The sequence below is a fragment of the Rhinolophus sinicus genome, linkage group LG02, assembly GCF_036562045.2.
Source record: "Rhinolophus sinicus isolate RSC01 linkage group LG02, ASM3656204v1, whole genome shotgun sequence".
Taxonomy (NCBI): domain Eukaryota; kingdom Metazoa; phylum Chordata; class Mammalia; order Chiroptera; family Rhinolophidae; genus Rhinolophus; species Rhinolophus sinicus.
Window position 1 is genome coordinate 74,651,254 of NC_133752.1, and position 23,737 is coordinate 74,674,990.

At 36.5% G+C, this 23,737-nt stretch overlaps 1 protein-coding gene and 1 pseudogene across 2 annotated transcripts in view; one reads left to right on the forward strand and one right to left on the reverse strand.

Moving 5' to 3' along the window:
• SLC30A9 (solute carrier family 30 member 9) overlaps positions 1-23,737 on the forward strand; it is a 64,919-nt gene that overhangs the window by 19,340 nt on the left and 21,842 nt on the right. For both annotated transcript variants that reach the window (XM_019751918.2, XM_074324618.1), the window contains 7 exons: positions 780-879; positions 3,204-3,296; positions 3,676-3,758; positions 9,100-9,158; positions 13,433-13,500; positions 15,682-15,784; positions 22,131-22,186. In XM_019751918.2, coding sequence (XP_019607477.1) covers positions 780-879; positions 3,204-3,296; positions 3,676-3,758; positions 9,100-9,158; positions 13,433-13,500; positions 15,682-15,784; positions 22,131-22,186 — 562 coding nt within the window. The remainder of the gene's footprint in view (positions 1-779; positions 880-3,203; positions 3,297-3,675; positions 3,759-9,099; positions 9,159-13,432; positions 13,501-15,681; positions 15,785-22,130; positions 22,187-23,737) is intronic.
• LOC109458361 (glycolipid transfer protein) lies at positions 16,990-18,178 on the reverse strand (annotated as a pseudogene).

Below are 23,737 nucleotides of genomic sequence, written 5' to 3' on the forward strand. Positions count from 1 at the left end.
ACCCACAGAAGAAATACTACTTAATGATTTAGTGTATATATATGTGTGTGTGTGTATACATATATATGTATGCTATACGTATTAACTGTTAAAATTGTAATGCTCAGTATATACTGATAAAAGATGAATACAAGTCACGTTTGACTTCTGCAATTACAATAGGTGTTCAAAGTGGTCACCATCAGCATAATTTTAATATAGTGTTTTCCTTTCTTAAAATGTGTATAATTTTTGGAACCCTCTGTATATATACACACATATATATATGTGTGTGTGTATATACATATATATATATATATATATACACGTTATATGTATATATATAATATGTAACTGAAAAACAAAAGTTTTCACAAGTACTTATTCTTAATTACAATCAGCACTCTTTAATTACTTTTTATTTTCATTTTTGTAAAATGCTGTTTTTACCCCACAGTTTGAAAACACTGAATTAGCCTATAATTTGTAACTGAAACTTAAATTCATTTTTATTTAGACCCTAAGCAGTTTAAATTGTGATACCTATACAAGGTGTCCATTAGACAGGTTTGGCCTTTTGGCATCAGTTAAAGATGAACTATGGAGATAAAAGCTAGATGGCTACAAATGTCTATTCTGCACTTGGGAGAATTTTCTTTTCTGAAGGCATTTAGTGCATCAGGAAAAAGAGCAGTATTTTATGGAATTCATTAGCAAAGCTTCAGCATTCAGCATATGTTCATCTTTAAATGTGACTTGTTGTACATATTTTTTATGTTTTCCTATAATTTTGGTTTTAGTCAAAGCAGTCCTTAAGAAGAGGGAATATGGACCAAAGTACACTCAGAATAATTTCATCACTGGAGTCAGAGCAATGAATGAGTTCTGCCTTAAATCCAGGTACAGTAATTTTTTTAAAAAATGTGGCAGTTTACCTAATCTAAATGACCATTTATTTAATTCTTAGAATGTGTTGCCTGCTACCATCCATGTGCAAAACTTTCCCATGGCTTCTTCCAGATTGAAGAAATACATATGTGTGTACACACACACACACACACACACACACACACACACACACATATATTTTGTTTGTTTTGTTTTGTTTTTGTTTATAAACAAAAGAAATTTATTTCTCACAATTCTGGAAGCTGGAAGCCCAAGGTCAAAGTGTCAGCGGTTTTGTTGTCTCACGGCTAATGGAAGAAATATTTTTATTCAGTTGAAAAAAATGTAAAATTGTTTGCTTACTAATTGAATTCTGCTCTGGCATGAGCAACTTCAGTCTTTCTGGGCTACTTAAATTCAAAAGGCAAATTTTGCAAAACCTTTGTATTACACATGATTTTAGTAGGAGTTTTATTGTTAGAGTCACGTGGCAGAATTATCTAATAATATTTGCATATTTTTATGTTATTTTTTTTTTTTAAAGGTTTTTATTGAGGAAGGGAAACAGGACTTTATTGGAGAACGGTGTGTACTTCCAGGACTTTTTTCCAAGTCAAGTTGTTGTCCTTTCAATCTTAGTTGTGGAGGGTGCCGTTCAGCTTCAAGTTGTTGTCCTTTCAGTCTTAGATGTGGAGGGCGCAGCTCAGCTCCAGGTCCAGTTGCCGTTGCTAGTTGCAGGGGGCGCAGCCCACCATCCCTTGTAGGAGTCGAGGAATTGAACTGGCAACCTTGTGTTTGAGATTCCGCGCTCCCACCAACTGAGCCATCCGGGAGCTCAGCGGCAACTCAGTTCAAGGTGCTGTGTTCAATCTTAGTTGCAGGGGGCGGAGCCCACCATCCCTTGCGGGACTCTGGGAGTTGAACAGGCAACCTTGTGGTTGAGAGCCCACTGGCCCATGTGGGAATCGAACCGGCAGCCTTTGGAGTTAGGAGCACCGAGCTCCAACCACCTGAGCCATCCGGCCGGCCCCTATGTTTGACTTTTTAAAGTTTTGTTTTTTGGGCTAGCAGAATTGAGTAGTGCTTAATTTAGGTAGTACATTTAGGTTTATATTCAATATGTGGTTTCTGTTAAGTATAAATTACTTTTACTTCTTTCTGTTATCTTTTACTAATTTTCTTATAATCGTAAAGATTTATTGACATTATATTGTCACATATTTTAAAAGTTTCCCTTCCTTTATGTGTTTGCCTACAAAAGCCATATTTATGTGGAAGCCTTCTTGGGTTTTTAGAGATGTCAGATATGATTGACCTTTTTTCCCCCCTCTCCCTCATGGTCACCTCCTTTGTGGTGTAATATCAAAAAGTAAGGAATCCTATAATCAGTTTTATAACTTATATACCTATTAAAACAATAATCAATTATAACATTGATGTAAAACTATATTCTGTTTCACATAGAGTATTTCATTTAGTTCTCACAAAATTTTTGTGAATTAAGTCTGGTAGGTATTCCTGTCTCCATATTAAAGGCCAGGAAACACAGTAAATATGTTAGTGATGGCTCAGCTCATGTAGTGAGTCAGTGACAGAGAGAAAAGTTAAATAATCTTTTGATACCTGGTCCAAACTTTTTTACTAACATGTGATATAGTTGGTTGTTGATTTTTTTAAATTCCAGGTTTAATTTCTAGAACTTAGTAACATTCCTTAGTTACCACATTTTTATTTATAGGTCTTTTCATCACTGTTACAGAATTTTCTTAGGAACACCAGTAATCAAATGTAGTATGACTATTTAGCAGAGACTTGATGAATATATAAACTTTTCAGAATTTAAGAGAAGAGAAAAATTGTTAAATAGCATGGAATTGACACATAATCATTGTGACTTGATATCTTTGAATGATATTAACACAGTATTAATCTGGATATAAATAACTAGGACTGTAAATTTTAAATTTAAATTCTTAAATAGAGGGATGATACTCTAATCCATGTTCTTTCCAGTTTTCAATTTTTTTTGTACACCAGACATTGCAGTGGTGTGTCCATAGCAGATAAAATGTAAGCACTTATGAAGGAATTTAATCTCTATGTATTATGTTATGGTATCTATATTGAGCATCAAGAATAATTTTTTTTTGAGTCTCTAGACCAACTTTTGTGTACAAAATGTAATCTTTATAAACTGATCTTCAAAAGCTACACAGATCTATAGTCTTTTAAGATGAGGATTAATATAGTGGCTTTTATCTGCTCTTAATAATTGTTTTAAGTACATAAATTGTATGAACCTTTTCTGAATAAATTCAACATATTTTGTTCTTCAGTGATCTGGAACAACTTCGAAAAATCAGACAACGAAGTCCCCATGAAGATACTGAGTCCTTTACTGTATACTTGAGATCAGATGTGGAGGCAAAGTAAGTACATAGTTCTTTTAGAATGAAAGTGCAAGCTGAATTTGAGAGTAATAAAAACACATTTCAGAGAGAGCTAGAATTTTTTAAATGACATTTTAAAAGTAGAATTTTTTTATTTGCAAATTTGGGAGTTACTTTTGTACTATGTAGTACTTAACTAAAAATCTGTTCTAATTTAGAAAACAAACTTGCTGTTGAATTTACTCTTTTGTTTAGATTTAGTGTAGAAAAGTTCCTTCAGTGCTTTATATTTTTCCTAAAGGACCTAATGCATTGTTGTAAGATTGTCACATAGTTATATGGTTCATCTAGATTTAAATATGATTAAAATAAAGTCATTAAAATTGTCCTCTGTTCTTGGTCATGTGTTTATGCACAGATCTTTGGAAGTTTGGGGAAGCCTCGAAGCTCTCGCCAGAGAGAGAAAACTGCGTAAGGAAGCAGAAATAGAATACAGGGAAAGTAAGTATATTCAACTTAAAGCTGAGTTAATTGGAAAGTACAGGCATACTTCAGAGACATTACAGTTTCAGTTCTAGACCACCACAATAAAGCGATTATTGCAATAAAATGAGTTACAGTGTTTTTGCTGGTGTAAGGGCTTGCCTTCAATGTGTAAAAAACACATCTGTGAAGCATAGTGAAGTGAAGCGCAATAAAACGATGTGTGCCTCTAACTCTTAGCTAAGTATCGTGCCTCCAATTAGGCGCCCCCTGGTGGTTGCATACCTTTTGGCTTTGGCTGTGTTGGTCTAGCATATAGCAATCTCCATTTTGGGATTCATTTATTTTATAAAAACAGTATCTATTTTTTTGTTTTCTCCTCTATAGCTTTTAAAAGATGATCAGAGGAAGTGAAACTAGTTTGTGGTTTTCATAAGACATGAATATTAAAACCAGTGGTTTTATTTGAAGATTATACTTATTCTAAAAGCGACAGAATAGAAAGTACTTTCCTACAGAAAAATCTGTTAATTCAGTTACATTTTTAGTTTAATTCATTCAGCAGATATTTATCAAACATCTATGAACTAGAAGCTGTGCTTGGTGCTTGAGATTTAGATGCAAATAAGACTGTCAGGGAATTTAACAATTCAGTGGTTTAGTGACAAAGCCACCTTAACAGAATTAGGATTTATGTAATGTGAAATATTCACATTACATAATATTCACATTACATAGATAATTTTTTGATTTACATATGTATGTATTAATAACGAAAGTGGTACATACTTGCGATTTTAAAAAGGATACAAAAATATGAAGAATAAAGAGTCTTCTTTCATTTCCTCTAATGTTGCCTCATTTTTCTTTGTAGAGATTAACTGTTGTTGACAGTTTAATGTATATCCTTCCAGAATACTTCTGATGCTTTTCGAATTTATATACCCTGATTTTTCACTTAAACATAAATTGGATGACACTATACATATTGTTTTGCATCTTGGTCTTTATACTTAGCAGTGTAATCATAAACACCTTTCCCTGTCTACATACAGAAATCTACTTCTGCCTCATTCTTTTTAACAGCTGCATTGTATTCTGTTTTACGATGTGGCAAGCTTTATGTTCTCCAATTTTTTATCATTACAAAGAATACATTAGTGAATGTCCTCATACTTTTTCTTTTTAAACATTAATACTATTGTATAATGTAATATAACATTTCTTCAAATTTTGTTTTGTTCCCACCCCTTCCCTTGTAGTAGAGAAATTTCAAATATATTCGGTAGTATAGAGGATAGTTTAATAATTCCCCCAAGTACCCATCATGCAGCTTTATAATTATTAACACGTGGCCAATCTTGTTTCATCTAGATCCCCCTCACTAACCCTTACTCTACTGAATTACTTTGAAACCAGTCCAGGAATTACATCATTTCTTCTGTAAATATTTTAGTGGATATCTCTAAAATAACGGATGTTTGTTTTAGTTGGTTCATGTGATTGTGATGGTTGAACTGTTTTAGAAAAGTTCACTATCCACTGCCTGTAGCAGCCTGTCAGCCTTGATAATCCTCTCAGTTGTCCTTGGTTGAAGGTCTAGGATGTTCTTATGTAGCTTTAATTCTGGAAGAAAGTGAATGACTTCTGCTGATGATTTCTTTGCTTGACAAAATTGAAAACATGATTTCTCTTTTAGCTATAATATTAAGTTACTGCATACTGAGTAAGTATAGATTTCCTTGCAAAATCCAAGTCCTTTAAATCATTGGTTTAACATTTTGAAAAATATGAAGGAGAGTCACTGAATCCTAGTATCTAAGCGGTTTTGGCCTCGCAGAAGAAGAAAACAGTTGTTGACTATCTTTATATCCACAGATAATGCTAAAGAGAGCTGCCCTTAAATCCACAGGAGTGAAATGTTTATTTTCAATGAATGAAATACATATTGGGGTCAGGGAGCCCCAGAATTTTGGCATCACTGTTCCGTCAATGGCTTCCATTGGGTTTCTTTTAGGTAATACAGGTGCTAATATAGGATATGATCAAATTTTGTCGGAATAGGGTATATTCTGTTGGAGAATTAGATACTTATGGTTCTCTTATTCTGGGGAACTGATGTGGAAATGTAGCACGATTAAAGTAGAGTTAGAGGTGCTAATATCTGCAAAAAATATACACATATTTCTTAGACAAGCTTTATTTAGGAGAATTCTGAATTATTTAACTATATATTTAAGTTCTGCATAGGATCAAGGCTTAAAGGTGACAATATTTCCTTCTCCTGATGAGTTGGCAGAATTCCTAAGTGGAAATTGTGAGACAATTAATGATTAGTAACATTGAAAGAAAAGGGGTAGAGAACATTTCTTGAGAGTATGAGGGTCAGTACCAAGAAGGGGAGCAGTGGATAGGAAGGAAATCAGTGAGAAGGGGAAGAGAGTGGAGAAGACATGCAAGGAAGGGAAGAACAAAATAGGCAGAGTAGCAGCACTCAGGTTGTCCCATTGTTGCCAGCGGAAGCACCTCAAGTCGATTTCTGAGCCCTTTTGTCACAACTCTAGTACAATAAAGCATCCTTGCTTTCTAGGTACAATACAGTGTTTAAGGTTCATCTTGTACATTTCCTGCCCCAGACTGGGAATCGGCCATTTCTAAAAGGAAGCCCTTTGCCTTTTACTGGGAAATAAAATTGAGAGACCACACTCTGAGCTTTAGAGGTACTCATTTTTAATAGGTTGACATATTTTTAAGGTCTTCTCAGTGGACATGGCTAGGAAGCATTTTTTCCTTAAGAGAGAAAATACATAGGTTATTCTGATAAACTTAGTGTTGTTTTTTTCTTTTTTTGGTTTTTATATCTTACACTGAAAATCTTAATGTCTTAATCTATTAATATAATTACATTTTTGTTTTACTCTTATGTGTGTACACATATAGAGAGAATACAGTGTAGTATCAAAATAACAGTATCAATATTATTGCTATCGGGTGAGTTAAGATTTCTTTGCTTTTCTTTTTATCTTTAGTATGTATCCCACTAGGGATGTATAGTCAACTTTCTCTTTTAAAGTCACTTGAAATTTCTCTCTGCTAAACCATCAAATAGATATAAAATGAGGTTTATTTATTCATTTTTGCTTTGGATTTTTAGAAATAATTTTGATCTATTTTTGTTTGTTTGTTTGTTTTTTAAAGATTTTATTGGGGAAGGGGAACAGGACTTTATGGGGAACAGTGTGTAATTCCAGGACTTTTTTCCAAGTCAAGTTGTCCTTTTAATCTTAGTTGTGGAGGGTGCCGTTCAACTTCAAGTTGTTGTCCTTTCAGTCTTAGTTGTGGAGGGCGCAGCTCAGCTCCAGGTCCAGTTGCCGCTGCTAGTTGCAGGGGGTGCAGCCCACCATCCCTTGCGGGAGTTGAGGAATCGGTACTACCGGCAACCTTGTGGTTGAGAGGACGCGCTCCAACCAACTGAGCCATCTGGGAGCTCAGTGGCAGTTCAGCTCAAGGTGCCATGTTCAATCTTTAGTTGCAGGGGGCGCTGCCTACCATCCCTTGCAGGACTCGAGGAGTTGAACCGGCAGCCTTGTGGTTGAGAGCCCACTGGCCCATGTAGGAATCGAAGCGGCAGCCTTCAGAGTTAGGAGCATGGAGCTCTAACCACCTGAGCCACCGGGCCGGCCCTTGATCCATTTTTATTTTATAATTTTTAAAACATTTACATGATTCCAAAGTCACATCTTGGAGACAAAATACTTGAGAGAAATTTAGCTTCATTCCTGTCATCTCCACTCTATTCCCTCTTTCTCGCGTAGGTAACCATTTAAAAAATAAGTTTGGGGGTTATTTTTTCCATTTAAAAATATATAATAAGAAATATATAATAAAGTATCATGCATTATGGTATTAGCCCTCTCCTGCTCTGCTTTTCATAAACAAGACATACTATATATACTTTCTGTCCTTGCTTTTTTTACCTGACAGTATGTCCTGGGAAGCATTCCCTAGCAGTAAATAGAGACATTTCTTTGTTCCTTTTATAATACTCCATTTTGGGGGGCATACCATAGTTTATTCAGTCATTTTCCTCATAGGTCATTTCCAGTCTTCTGCTGTGAAAATATTGATACCACGAATAGCTTTGTACATATATTAACGACTATTTAAAGTAACAAATTTCGGGAAACACAGTAACGGGAAAATATTTCTTCCAGTATTTTAAAGCTTTGAGTTAAAAATGAAGAATTGGTTCTTATATCAAGCTTAAATAATTCATATTTTTTAGATACTTTTGAGAAGAGCATCTTATCAAATTGCCTTTTACCTCATTGCAAATCCAGATTTCTCCCCATCTTTTTTTTTTTTTATTGTGGTAAAAAATGCAACATAAAATTTATCATTTTAACAATTTTTAAGTGTACAGTTCAGAACTGTTAAGTATATTGACATTGTTATGAAACAGATCTCCAGAAATTTTTCTTTTCCAGAACTTTTTCATCTTACAAAACTGAAACTATACCCTTTAAACAACTTCCCTTTCCCTCTCCCCCAGCCCCTGGTAGCCACTGTTCTACTTAATGTTTCTATGAATTTGATTACTATAGATACCTCTTATAAATAGGATCATACAGCATTTGTCTTTTTGACTGAGTTGTTTTACTTAGCATAATGTTCTCAAGGTTTATGTGACAGGATTTACTTTTTAAGTCTGAATAATATTACGTTGTATTTATATACCACATTTTGTTTATCCATTCACCCATCCTTGGACATTTTGGTTGCTTTCACTTCCTGGTTATTGTGAATAGTGCTGCCATGAACATGAGTGTATAAATATTTCTTTGAGACGCTGCTTTCTTTTTCTTTTTCTTTTTTCGGCTGTATACCCACAAGTGGGATTGCTAGATCACATGGGAGTTTTTGATTTTTTGAGGAACCTCCATAATGTTTTTCCATGGCAGCTGTACCACTTTATAATTCCACCAGCAGTGCACAAGGTTTCCAATTTCTTCACATCCTCACGAACACTTGTTACTTATGTTTTTGGATAGCAGCCACTCTAATAGGTGTGAGGTGATACCTCATTGTGGTTTTGAGTTGCATTGCTCTGATGATTAGTGATATGAACATCTTTTCATGTGCTTGTTGGCCATTTGTATATTATCTTTGGAAAAAGGTTTATTCAAGTCCTTTGTCCATTTTTTAATTGGATTGCAAATCCAGATTTCTTATAACCTGATATTTTTGCTGGTGCTTAATAGAACATATTTAACTTAGTCTTAAAGAGAATAATTGTATTAGCCTAAAATGTGGCGAATAAGAATATGTATGTGCTAAATGTGTTTTATAATTCTTATAGGGCTATTTAGAAACCAAAAAATATTAAGAGAATATAGAGACTTCCTGGGAAACACCAAGGTAAGAATATCTTTCTGATAATGTTTTGCATGTGTTGCACGGTGAAATCACAGTGTCAGTCCACTGTGAAATTCTAGCATGTCTGTGATCCTAATTCAAGATTTTCTTAAACATAGTGTAATTTACTGAGCTATGGTCTGTTTGCTTCGATTTATTTGAAATTTTAAAAATTGGTACTTAAGTTGTCTTTAAATTCAGACCTGTTGTAAACCATAAGTGTATATAGATATAGATGAGGGGGAAGACTTTATTTTCTTAGGTTTTTAGCAAGATTTAGTTCTCTCATATCCAACTTTCATTTCCTTTATCCTCTCTCCTACTCATAACCCGGTTAAACATTTAAACTGCCAGTTTTCTGCTTGTACCCCAGAAGTTCAGCCCTATTATTTAACAGTCTTAGAAACTTCCATGGTACATTCATTTTCCCACTCTGAGATAGCTATTGAATATCTTTTCCTCTCTCCCCAAACTTCCTACAGCCTCACTCTCTACTCTTCAGCTGATGACCTTGTTTCATATTTCATTGAAAAAAAATAGATGTAATCTGATAAAAGAGATGTAACCTGATAAAAAGTACCTCACTTCCCATCACCAAATTTACTAGCTACTTACTTACATGTGTGCCAAAATACTCTGTTTTCCTTCCTACTAGAAATTAATGTTGGGACCAGTAGAGAAAGTTCATCTTTACTCTCTCGCCTCTTATTCTCTCCTGAATTCTCTTCAGTTGGGCTTTCGTCCCTACCACTCCACTGAAATGGCTCTTAGCAAAGTCACCAGCACCAACCACCAAGGTGCCAAGTAGTCATGCCCAGAGTCAACTTTGCATTTAAACTTAGCTGGGAGGTATGTTCTACCAAGAAGTGAGTGTCATACCTGGAGACGAGGCTAACCGTGCCAATTGTTTCCTTCCTTCTGAGTTATGTTTGAGACATTGCTCCCTTCTTGCAAAATTTAAAAATTGTCAATGATGACAAGCCTGGTCATACCTTATTTGAAATGCTTTTCTTTCCCATTCATTATATTTAGAACTTCTTCATTTCCATTTCCCCTTTGAGCCTTGTGTTTCTGGCACCCAAAGGCTACACTCTCTTCAGCGGGAAAGACTTAATATGTCCTGTGAACCAGCATTTTTACTTCTGTACTGTGACAGCTGCTGCCACTGCACCTTGCTATGATACAAGTTAGGCTGGTGAGACCCGCCTTTTGTGAAGATTTATGCCTTCCTGGCCTTGTATGTCTTTCACAGGAAAGCTCATCCTCACCAGATTTTTGAATAGTACCTATGGCTTCTGTAATCTGTGTCACTAGAAGCCTTTTGTAGATTAATACTTGTCAGCCTTGGAATGTTTCAGGTTTTGAATAGAATTTCTTTCTATTACACCCTTTTTTGTAGTAATAGGATGGGACTTGAGTTTTTAATTTTCCTCTACTGTTCCCATGTTGCTTTTAGGAACACTTGCTCTCCTACTAAAGATGGTTGCTTTCCTTCTCTAAAACATGTGGGGCTAGTCCTGTTTACTGGAATTAAATGCCTTCTTTATTTTTACTTCTTTTTTCCTTTTGGAGACACTTGTTCTTCTGTTATATTCTTCTTCGTCTTGTGGGAACTCCAATAGTGAGATACACGAACTGTGTTCTGCCAAAATCCTTCTCTCATCAGAATGACATCCAGCCCACCAACACCTGATTTCTCATTGTCCCTTTCATACATTTCCACTTCACTGTGCCTTCCCTTAGAATCTTAATGCTGTGAATTTCTGGGGCTAGTTCTTCAGAGCATTGGAAGTACGTTTATCTATACTTGCAATGATAGTATCACTTTGAAATATACCAGTAGTGCTTTGAGTAGTTTATGCTGATTTTCTCAGTAGTCCTCAGAAATCTCTCCAAATTTTCTATTTTTGTTCCAGTACTAAAAAAACTTGTTTATTGTGAAAATTTTCAAATATATACAAAAATAGAAAAATAGATATTTGATACGCTTATTGTCCAGTTCGTTAATTACTAACATGTTGGGCATTCTGACTTTAAGGGGTAGTTCTCCAGTTGCTTTTATTGTGGAATTTATGGGTGGCTGTAACAGGATGCTTTCCCTAGAGGGTTGTGAATCTCCTCTCCTTGTGGCTCTCTTGCTTTTCCAGATTTTGCTTCTCTTTCTGCTAGATTTCCTTGGACCTTTCACTATTTCTGACTTAATTACCACCAACATAGTCTCACCTTTTCTACAGCCTTCTTTATCAGAGCAGTTTGAGCTCAGTGAATCCTTTTTCTTATTAAGACATTCTATTCTGGTTTTAAAGATCTCATTTCTCTCCCCTATCTGTCTTGTTTATCCTGTAACTTCTCAGGCCTTTTTTCTAAAGAAATCTTTTTCATCTTCCACTTTAAGCCTCATGTTTTCATTTATTTGATATTCATTTCCTGCTGTTCCTATAATAATTTCATTGATTTTTTTTTCTCTACTCAACCTAAGGATATGGCATATTCTCATAATAAAACACACACACTCTGTTTTGTGTTTATCAGTAAACAGTAGAACTCAGAAATCTAGAGCCATGGTTAGCATTTATAGTTTACAATAAAGAAGTCAATTGCCTGCCACCAGTACCAAGTATTCCTTTTTCTTGGAATCCCTCGTTCTCTAGAAGCCCAAGACAAACTTTGTTCTAATTTTTCTCTTTCTTTATTAATTCTTCCTCCTCATCTGTCGCCTTTGTAAAAGACCCTGCTTTTTTCTTCACCCTTTAAATGTTAGAGATTTACTATAGGCCCTTTTTTCATTGAAATCCATTAGCAAGTCTCACTGACATTTTCTTCAAACAGATACCTAGTATGACGGCTTCTCACCATGTCCCTTATTGAAACCTTAGTCTAAACCATCACCATCTCTTACCTTGACTACCCTCCTAATTGAGCTCAGCTTTTTCAAACATAAATCACACTGTGTCAAGGATCTGCTTAAAATCATCCAGTGGCTTCTTTTTGCCATTGGAATAAGATTTATACTCTTTACCAGAGTCTACAAAGTCCTGTGGAACATGGCCCCTGCCTTAATTTCTGGCCTCAACTCCTACCATTTCCCCTGCTATCTGTGCTTTAGCCACAGCGGCCTTAATTTTGTCCTTTCTACACACCAAACTTATTTCTGTTTCAGAGTTTTGAATGCTTTATATATATATTCTGCCTGAAACATTCTTCCAGATTTTTTCATGGTTGCCTCCTTCTCATCATTGCACTACTTTCCCTGACTACTAGAGCTAAAATAATCCTTTCCACCATATGTCTGCCCTGCATTATTCTCTCAGTTTTCCATGTTACTTTATTATATTTATCACTCTCTTACATTATGTATTTGTTTATGGATTTGTCATCTATCTTCTGTACTAGACTGAATGTAGGGACTCTTGTTTTATTTACTGTCCTGCCTCAGCATACCTCAGCATCTAGAGCTTTGCCAGGCATAGAGTAGCTGCACAATAAATATTTCTTGAATAAATAACATAAGGCAGAATATGCTTTAATAGAAATGTAAAGTGCAAGACTTAATGTGTAGCAGAGTGAGTATTCTCAGTGGGGGACCAGGGAAGGCTTTACATACAGAGGTGACACTCAGCCAGACATGGAAGAGGATGGGTAAAACTTGGACAGATTGCAATGAAAGATCCTAGTCTTCCAGGGAGAAGAAAGAGCAGGGGAACAGAAAGTATATATTCAAGGAACCAGCAAAAGAACATTTAACTCAAGAAAAATATTGTCCCTGAATATGTTTCTCTACTTATTTTATTTCCTTCTGTTTTGGAATTAAACACATGATTATCACTTGAGGTCTTTGATCTTTAGAGAACAGTCAGAAGTTAAATTAGAGCAGTAAACTTGTTGGCTTTGGTTGCTCCTTGTTTAAAAGTTAAGACGTTTCTTGGAAGAATGGAAAAATTTGAGTTGATTTTAATTCAATACATTTTTATCACTTTATCCCTGGTTTTTATGTAACCAACTCATATCCTTTCTGGAAGTAAGCAGGAGATGAATTACAAGGAAACAAAATAAACAATTAAGGCTCTGGAAAAAGACCCAGATGCACTTTGAATTTCCATCTTCCCACTTATTGAGGAAATTCTGGAGAAAAAGAATTAAATAAGTAAACCGAGTTGTTTGGAGGTATTGATAGAGGAGATATTTTCTGGTGTGTTAGAGTCACTAATAAGTGTTAAAATGCTTCTCTGGGAAATTTCAGAGATTAAAGTTTTTTGTTTTGTTTTGTTTTTTCATAGCCACGTTCCAGAATGACATCAGTTTTTCTTAAGGGGCCAGGAAAAGTGGTGATGGTTGCCATTTGCATGTAAGTACTGAAAAAGAAACCTTTGAAAATAGAAATGCATTATTTTATGTGTATATTCTGGAATATATGCATTTATTACTTGGTATCTAATAAAGAGAGATCTTTATTGTTTTAGGAGGAAGTTGAAAAAGTCTGTTTTTGTCAGTAAATTGATGGGGATAGAAGCCATATGGATACCCATGCTTGTGTTGTATATACATATTTTTGATATGGTTAAGATCTAAGAACAGTTGCTATTTGAAAATTCTGTCTTATTTTCTTTGAAGTTGATAGAAGTCTTTTTTAAAAAGTTGAATTAGTCAAGGTTATTTTTAGCATAATTAAATCATGCTGGGTTATAGCTATTGAAGTGTATCTGCACTCTTATTTTTCTCCCACTTACTTTCGTAGAGCATAATTGATGTTTTTGCCATCTTTTTCCCTCTGTCATCTTGATTCCTGTTGTTTTGTTTACTTTTTTTCCGTTTTTTTGAATAATTTATTTTAAAATGTTTAAATGCATTAATTCCATGATTCATTAGTTTGTTCTTTTATTTCCAAAATATATATATTACAGTCTCAGGAATTGTGATAGGGTCTAGAACTATAAAATTCTTACCGTCAAGGACTGGAGGGGCACTAGACTAGAGGAAGTCATTTGTAACAAGACAGAAAACAGATGATGATGCACTAACGTAGGACAGTGGTGGTAGGGATGGGGAGACACATTAGGTTCAACAAGTATTTAGGAAGTACGGAAAAGGATTTGCCTCGGTTACTGGACAATTGGATAGATACTGTACCATCACTGAGAGAAGGGACACTCGAAGGCACGGCAGGGTGGGAGCAAAGGGAATGATGAGTTCATTTTTGATTTTGAGTTTCCTGTAGGCACCCAAGTGGAGTTGGTCAACAGGATTAATTGTTTCTGTGAGTAAAACTGGGGTTAGCAATTGAAAGTTTTCTTCATCAGAGGAATGGATGGAATTTATGTAAGCTGCTTAGTATAGTACCTGGTACATAACATGTCCTTCATACTTACTGTTACTATATATTGATCTGAAGCTCAGGAGGGAGATCTGGAGTAGAGATTTAGAGCTGAGAGTTACTAGTATACAGATGGTAATTAAAGCCAGAGGCATAGTTAGGATCATGTGGAGAATGTATATAGTGTGAGGAAGAGAAAGCCCTCAGGAAAACACCTGGAAGAATGCTAACATTGAAGAAATGGGTGGAAGAAAAAGAGCCTGCAGCAGAGACTGAGGAAAAATAAGGAGGAAGGTAGGAAGAAAACTAAGAGTATCAGGGGAAGCCAAGGAAGACAGTGTTTTAAGAAAATAGTGGCAAATGCTTCTGTGAGATTAAGGAAAATATTAAAATATTTCTAGGAACTTAATAGCAAGAGATGATTGGTAGTATTGATAAGAACAATCTAACGAGCTTTTGGAGGTAGGAGCCATTGTTTAGTGTATTGAAGACAGTACAAAGTGAGGAAAACAGACAGCAAGAGCAGGTAGGATTTCATTCACGACAACTGAAATGGAGGATGGGGAAAAGGGTAGCTGGAAGGGGATGTACAGTTTCCTCATTTATAAAATGAGGATGTTAATATTTGTTAATATTTATATAATGGAGTTATAATAAAACATGGTAAAACATAGTGTTTGAGATAAATCATACTAGTCATTACTGTTGGAATCAGAGCAACTGGCTCGCTCAGAGCTAATCGTATTTATTTTAGCATCGATGGTCTTCTAGTATGACCCAGAGACTGCTTGGTCTAGATTTGTCTTCACCTCTGGCATCTGCCTATTTCAGTAAACAGACTTTCACCAAAGTCTTGCCTTTCACACTGGTCTACTGGACAATGTCACGAACAGATCTTCTTTTACCTACCTAAGACACGTAATTTCCTTTCTAATTTCATTTTGTCCAAATGAATTTCTCATCAATTCACAAAATGCACTTAATTTACTTACATACATCATGCCTCTTCATTTGAGTATTTAATGATACCATAATCTGTATTTTTCAAATTTGTACCCTTTTTCTACCTAAAACATAAGTTCTTGAAGGCTAGGGCTTCTTTTTAATTTAGTTTGAACAGAATCTAATATATAGGTATATATAGTCAATTAAATAAGCTTTTCGTGGAAATTTTTGTCCAAACCAATGCTAAATTGTTTTCTCTTTCTCTCCTAGCAATGGATTAAATTGCTTCTTTAAATTTCTTGCTTGGATTTATACGGGTTCAGCAAGTATGTTCTCCGAAGCTATACACTCTTTATCTGATACTTGTAATCAGGTGAGGGGTTAAAGCTTTTTTCTTACTAATTTTAATCTAAAAGTGAGCCTGTTTAAAAACTGAGTAATTCCTATAGTTGGCATGTGGAAGAAAAAAAATGTTTTACTTTTGAATGATGAAGTACATAGAAATATGATCATAGTCTTTTAAAGCAGGTTGTTAGGCTTTAAGAACTTCCAGCAGTGGAATATGAAGTATAAGATTATCAGTCACTAAGTGTTTGGGCAGAAGCTTTTGTAGAAGAGATTCTTACATTAGGTGGAAATTTGATCTCTGAATATGAGTTCTTATGACTGTGAATTTAAGTTTTTTGAATAATGATACAAGCTAGACACATGTGATTGATTAAGACAATTTTCACATTAGAATAGTATTTTGAATTCCTTTCCTGAATTTGCAAATGAAGATTTTTATAAAATTAAAATATATTCTTTGATTCAAATTTTGTATACTACAAACCTAAGCCTTTTTAAAGAACACAATAAAACTTTCTATTTGTGTTATTTCACATTTTTTTGATTCCTATAAAATAGAGATTTATTTATTAAGAATTATTTTGTTTCTGCATAAAAATCACCAGTTGTTTCTCATTGGGTTTTTAACACATATTATTTCTTTGGGGGTTCCTCTGTTCACCCCAACACTTTAAAGAATACAGCTCTTTTTAGCACCAGGAAGGACAATTAAGGCAGTTAGGTGTTTCCATCAGTCTCAGACTCTAGAAGGATTTATTGTCTCCTTCTTGAGAAAATACACATGATACGTAGTTTCTTAGGTTGGAAAAGCTGTCTCTGAAGAAAATAACTATGCGGAAGAATTGAAATACAGTCGTCATCTCTGGTCAATTATTTGTGCCTGATAGCTTTAAAATAAAATCCCCTTGGTCATGGTCATCAGAGGCTTGCTGCTTGTTTTCAGCTACAAAACAAAACAAACTGGGAAGAGACAATAAGAAAGAGCAGGCTCTGTGGTGATAGTGCTGTCAGGCCGGCAGTGCACCACATGAGAACACACACCAGATTGCTTTTTAAAAATGTTTAAAATCAGACTCCTCTGATACTTAAAATACCCACGACATCACTGAACCAGGTCCTCAGGACACAGTGCTTATTTTTAAAGAGAGGTGTATGACATGGCTCCCCCAGAGTCATGCTCCACATCGGGGAGAGGGGAGACAAAAAAACCCTAGGAGTTGATTTATTAAAAGCATTGATTTTTACCGCACTGAAATGAAGCCAGTCTGTGCTGTTGTTAAATTCAGAGGCGATTCGGAAGTGGGATCATTATTTATTGCTCCGTTAGGATAGACCCCAAAAATGACTTTTAAAACACTGAAGCAGATTCCTGCAGACCCTGGTGAGACTCTGGGCCGCTCAGGTGTGTGTGTGTGTGTGGGGGGGTGTCGCCAGCTTGATTCACCGTGATTCAGGTTTGTCTGTTTCTGGAAGTGGCCGCATGTCGGGGGCGGTTGGCCTGGGCGTTCCCACCACTGGGTACTCCTGCACCTTGTAGTTGAGCTCGGCGTTCAAATTGGTGTACGTCTCATAGATGACGTTGGTGGTGGCCGTGTAGTTGACCAGGAAGAGGCGGATCTTCTCCAGGCACTCCTGTCACGTTCTGGCCCTTAGAGAGTGCCTTCAGGAAATTATTGGGTGCCGCGTACCGCGCTGCCCCGAAGGTCTTCTGCACGAGCAGCCATGGTACTTCTGAGGGTGGTCTCGTAGGCCTTGGTAGCGTTGTCGCGGATGTGGTTGAGGTGGTTCTCGTCCCGCTCCGCATCACAGATGCTCTGGAGCAAGACCTGGATGAAGTGGAGGCCTCTTTTCAGCCACATCAGTGCCAGCGTGGCCCCCACCTTGGGCCACTCTGCTCCATACATTTCCTTCTCTACTTGTGGGATGTTCCGCAGGGTCTGGAACTTGGCCGGGTTGGTGTCATACGCAGCTTTGATTTTTGTGATGTTGGCACATATGTCCGTCTTGATGGGAGTAAACACTGGGGGCCCGGGGCAATAGAAGGACAGCAGGTGGGACACTGCCTCAAGGAAGCGCCCGGTTTCCATCTGCTTGTCCGTGGCGAATGGCTTCAGCTGGTGTTCCTCCAGCAGTGCCATTTTGGGGTCGAGGCCCGCGGTGATGCCCCAGCCAGCCCCACGGGGCCACCACGCCAGGGACCCCCATCCCCCGACCACAGCGGTCAGCACTGGGGCTGTCACTGTGGAGCCCCCACCCCCACCCCCAACCCCGCGGGATCGGGACGTCAGTGTTGCCACTTCAGCTTCCGATGCGCCCACGTAGCTGTGCGCTAGTTCACATTTTAAAGAATGGGGTGTATTAAGAGAATGCCTTTTCAGTATTTATTTTTTTATACTACTGTTATGTAAGAACAAATTAGGGAGAGCTTACAGTAAAAGATGATAGATTCAATAAGAATATTTAAGACAAGGTTAAAAATAAAATTGTAAGGAGTAGAGAGAACAATCTTAGTTAAAAATTAAACCTGAGAACTTGCCTAACTCATTGACAAATGGATTAAAACCCTTTGCAAAAGTAAGGAAAGAAGTAAAACATTTGCTATCAATACTAATAAATCTTCCCCTTGAATTAAAATTGTACAGAGTAAATACTTAATGCTGTCGATAAAATATTTTCCCAGTCGGTTGTGGAGTGGAGAAGGGGTGAGAAGAGACACATAATGCATAGTACCAATTTTGTTGAAAGCTTATCAGAACTTAAGAAAGTGAAAATGCAAAAATATTTGTACATATGGACAAGGAGATATGTACAGATGATTAATTTCCTTATTAATTGTTATTTAAAACATTGAAGACAGTTTTTCAGTGTCTGTACTTTGAAATACTATTCAGGGGTTTAAGGGAATGTGACAAATATAACTATGTACTGATCTGGAATAATAACATGTTAATTTGAGTAAAAAAAAAATCAAATTGCAAAACATTACGTAAAGAACTTCTGTTTCTAGCCACCATGGACTAATGGGGACCAGACTTAGTCTTTTGCTGTAAAAACTAAAAAACTAGACAAAATATATGAAACAATGTTTTCAAACGTTGGACATAGCCATACAAGACCATGATCACTGAGAGAAAGAAAACCAATAAGTTGAACTCTATGATCTCTCTGGATTTTTGCTTGGAGGCACATTTGGGATAGTGGAACAGAGTGGAGATAATGGTCTTATTAAATTGAGAAAGCAGAAATTAGAGTTTAGTGAATCTGAGGAGGCTAGAAATAACAAGGCAGAGTTCCACAGAGGAGGGAACTAGGCAGACAGAAAGCTAAGGAAGTCTACATAGGGTTTTCCTTGAGTTGAGGCTTTGTTGAGAGTTAAGTTATATATGTGCAGGGTAAAGCCCCTTGAGTCTGGGCAAAGAACCAGCAGGGAGCATTAAGCCGAGTAATTCCTAGAGCACTCACTCAGGGCTGGGATACATCTAGTTCTGACCATTTGAAATAGAGTACTCATCAATAACCCAGGCCAATAGAAGGGTCAAAACTTAGTAGAGGGTTAAATTATCTTTGGTGCAAAGGCTATTCTAAAACCCCCCTAACAATGTTCTAAAAGCTGATCTGCAGGTAACTCAATAAATAACCTGCCAAAACAAAGCTCCACACTCTATAAGGAAGACAACAAAATCCGGACACTCAGTATAATGTTCACAGTGTTCAGCATTTAATTAAAAAACACACAAAAAAACGTACTAGACAGCCAAGAAGCAGAAAATTTGACCTCTAACCAGGAGAAAAATCAGTCAATAGAAACAGACTCAATTGGCATATGATAGAATTAGCAGACAAGGATGTTAAAGGGTTATTACAACTACATTCATGTGTTGAAAGGAAAACATGAATATCTTAACAAGAGAAATGGAAGATATAAAAAAAGAACTAAATGGAGCTTGTAGAGCTGGAAAATATATCTGATATGAAAAATTAGAGTTAAGAGCAGATTAGACATGGAAAAGCGATCAGTGAACTTAAATATATAGTAGAAGAAAATAGTCATACTGAGGAAAAATGACTGAAAGAAATGAAGGGAGCCTCAGTGACTTATGGGACAGTATCAAGAGGATACTATCAAACATCGAAGGAAGAAATAATACCAATAATACACAGACTTTTAAGGATAGAGAAAAAGGAAAGGCTTTTCAGCTCTTGTAATAAGGCCAGCATAACCCTGATACCAAAACCTTGAAATGATGTTAAAAGAAAGAAAAATACAGACCAGTATCCCTCATGGAATCTAATTGAATCTAGCAAATATATAAAAATGATAATATGTCATAATCAGGTGAGTATTATGCTAGGAATATAAGGTTAGTTTAACATTCAGTAGGTATGAAAAGCTAATATGCAAAAATCAGTTGCATTTTTACTGTCAGCAAACAAATGGAGAATGCAATTTTTAATAAATTCTGTTTACAATAATGCCAAATAATACTAAATAGTAACTGTAACAAAAGATGTGTAAGACCTTTACACTGAAAACTTAAAATGTGACTGGGAGAAATTAAAGGAGACCTAAAGAAATGGAGAGATATGTGATACTGTGTCCATGAATTGGATAACATGGTGTGTTCATATGCCACAACTCCCTAAATTGATCTGTGGATTTACTACAACCCCAATCATTACCCCAGCAGACTTATCAAGTAGAAATCAACAAATTGAATAAATTCTAAAATTAAATGGAAATGCAAAGAACCCAGAGTATTCAAAGCAATCATGAAGAAAAAGGAAAAAAAGCAGTTTGGAGTACTTCAAACAGTTTCATAAAGCTACAGTAATTAAGACAGTGAGATATTGGCCAAAGGATTAACATCAATGGAAATGAATAGAGGATCCAGCAACAGAATCACAGTTATGTGGTCAGTTGATTTTTGACAAAAGCACCAAAGCAACTCAATAAAGGAAACACTCTTCAACAAATGGTGCTGGAAAAATTGGATATTCTTGTGGGGAAAAAAAAGGACCTTGATCCTCTCCCCCAGACCATATACAAATTTGAGGTGGTCATAGGCCCAAATGTAACAGCAAAAACTATGAGGATTCTAGAAGAAAACCTAGGAGAATGGCTTCTAGACCTTTGGGTAGACAGAGATTTCTTAAACAGGACACAGAAATAAAATCATAAAAGAAAGAAATTACAAATTAAACTTGATCAAAATTAAAAACTTATTAAAAGGCATTCTTAAGAAAAAGGTGGCTCCGTGCTCCTAACGCCAAAGGCTGCCGGTTTGATTCCCACATGGGCCAGTGGGCTGTCAACCACAAAGTTGCCGGTTCAATTCCTCAAGTCCTGCAAGGGATGGTGGGCCTCCGCCCCCTGCAATTAAGATTGAACACTGTACCTTGCGCTGAGCTGCCGCTGAGCTCCCGGATGGCTCAGTTGGTTGGAGCGCGTCCTCTCAACCACAAGTTGCCGGTTCGACTCCCGCAAGGGATGGTGGGCTGCGCCCCTTGCAACTAGCAATGGCAACTGGACCTGGAGCTGAGCTGCGCCCTCCACAACTAAGACCAAAAGGACAACAACTTAGAAAAAAAAAGTCCTGGAAGTACACACTGTTCCCCAATAAAGTCCTGTTCCCCGTCCCCAATAAAATCTAAAAAAAAAAAAGAGAGAGAGAGAAAGAAAGAAAGAAAAAGGAAGAGACACTGTGGTTGGTTCAGTCTGGGACATGTGCCCATCCTGTGGCCAGAGAAGGAGGACGCCATGACTAAAAGCCCCAGTAGAGTCCCATAAAGTATTAAGTTGGTGCTATACAAATTATTCTTCGTATAAAAAATCAGATATTACAGACCACCCTAATCCTACTTCCCTCCTCAAAGGTATAAATGTAGCTAAATACAAATATGCATTCTTCTAGACCTTTTCCTGTGCTTTACATTGTATGTAGTTCACAAAAACTACAAAACATAAGTTCTGCTGTACATACTGCTCCTAAACTTTCTTTTCCCCCTTACACTTAGGTTTGTCTAGGAGCTTTTAGCCTGTCAGCACAGATAGCTCTATTTCATCTCCATTCTTTTAAACTATTGTAGAAGTAATTTGTGGTTTGGCTATACCATCATTTGTTTTGCCATTCCTCCATAATGGATTTTTAGGTAGCTTTCACATTTTTCATCTTTACAAGCAATGGTGTTTTGAACCCCTTGGATTCATCTTTATTTCTCTCAGGTTAAGTATTAGAAACCAGAATTGCTGGGCTGTTGGACATGCGTATGTTGTTTCTTTGTCATTGTCAGATTGTACTCTCTAGATTAGTTTTTACCACATTATACTCCCTATCTTGCTAATGATTATTTACCTTTTTCCTTCTTCAAAGGGTTTACTAGCACTGGGCATCAGTAAGTCTGTTCAAACACCAGATCCTACTCATCCGTAAGTACATTACTTTTATTTTTGTTTGTTTTGGTGGCAAGTCATTGAAATAAAAGCCACTGACTTTTAGAAATCTGTGTTCCTATGTCTGTAGTTTCATATTAAAGATTTGGTAATTTGTTCCACTGAAGTATCTCAAATGTAGGACTCACTGCTGCATCAAAGTAAATTTAAGATACACAAGGTGTGATTAAAAACTATAATGAATGTTTAAATGTAAAAGAATTTATTGCAGTAAAAGACACATTGCCATTAATTCTCCTCAATATACTCCCCCTTGCTTTAAACACACTTATCCCATCATTCTTGGCCATTTCCTGAAGCAGCTCTGGAAGTCCTCTTTCATGAGCATCTTTAGTGGCGCTGTAGTGGCTGCCTTGATGTCCTGAACCAATTCAAAACATTTACTTTTCATGGTCATTTTGACTTTGGGGCAGAACCAGAAGTCACATGGTGCCAGATCTGGTGAATAAGGTGCATGAGGACACACCATAATGTTTTTATTTGACAGAAATTGCGGTACCAGAAGCGATGTGTGACACGAAGCATTTCCATTGTGATTAAGAAATACGGGTGAATTCTGCTGCCATCCAATGGGAAGACAGGGATCATCAATACAAGAAGTGTTGCCTCGAACCTTAGTAACAGTGTGTGACAAGTTTCAACTGGTTCAGTGCAGTCAGTCGGGTGTGAGCTACGGTTGAGAGAAGCTGTGTTTTAAAGTGTGCTGTACATCATCGTCCATCATGACAATGCTCCATGTCATGCATTGCTTCTGGTAGGCGGCAATTTCTGTCAAATAAAAATATTACAGTGTGTCTTCATGCACCTTATTCACCAGATCTGGCACTGTGCGACTTCTGGCTTTTCCCTAAAGTCAGAATCATTCAGGACATGGAGGCAGCCATGACAGCGCAACTACCATGTTTCTCCGAAAGCAAGACCTCGCCGGACCATCAGCTCTAATGCGTGTTTTGGAGCAAAAATTAATATGAGACCCGGGGGTCTTATATAATATAAGACTGCTTATATTACATAATATAATTTAAGACTGGGTCTTACATTAATTTTTGCTCCAAAAGATGCATTAGAGCTGATGGTCCGGCTAGGTCTTACTTTTGGGAAAACACAGTAAAGAAAATCACAAAAGAGGATTTCCAGAACTGCTTCAGAAAGTGCAAGAACGTGGGATAAGTGTGTTTGAAACGAGACGGAGTATATTGAGGGTGATTAATGGCAGTGTGTCTTTTACTATAATTTTTAAAAACTTAAACATTCACTTTGATCACACCTCATAATTTGAAAATGGAGTTTAAATTATTTTTATGTTTTGTAACATAGCATAGAGATCTTATTTTTTTCATATTTGATAATTAAAAACAGCACATATTTTGATCTTAGAGTTGTTTTATTTGGTCAGAGGAAGTATATTCCATATTTAGACTAATGGGCCACTCAATCTAAAATCTTAGTGATAATTTATAGTAAACCCATACTTTATTTTAATCCTCCTGCAGTGGTTTACAAATAGTATTCTGTTAATATTTCAAA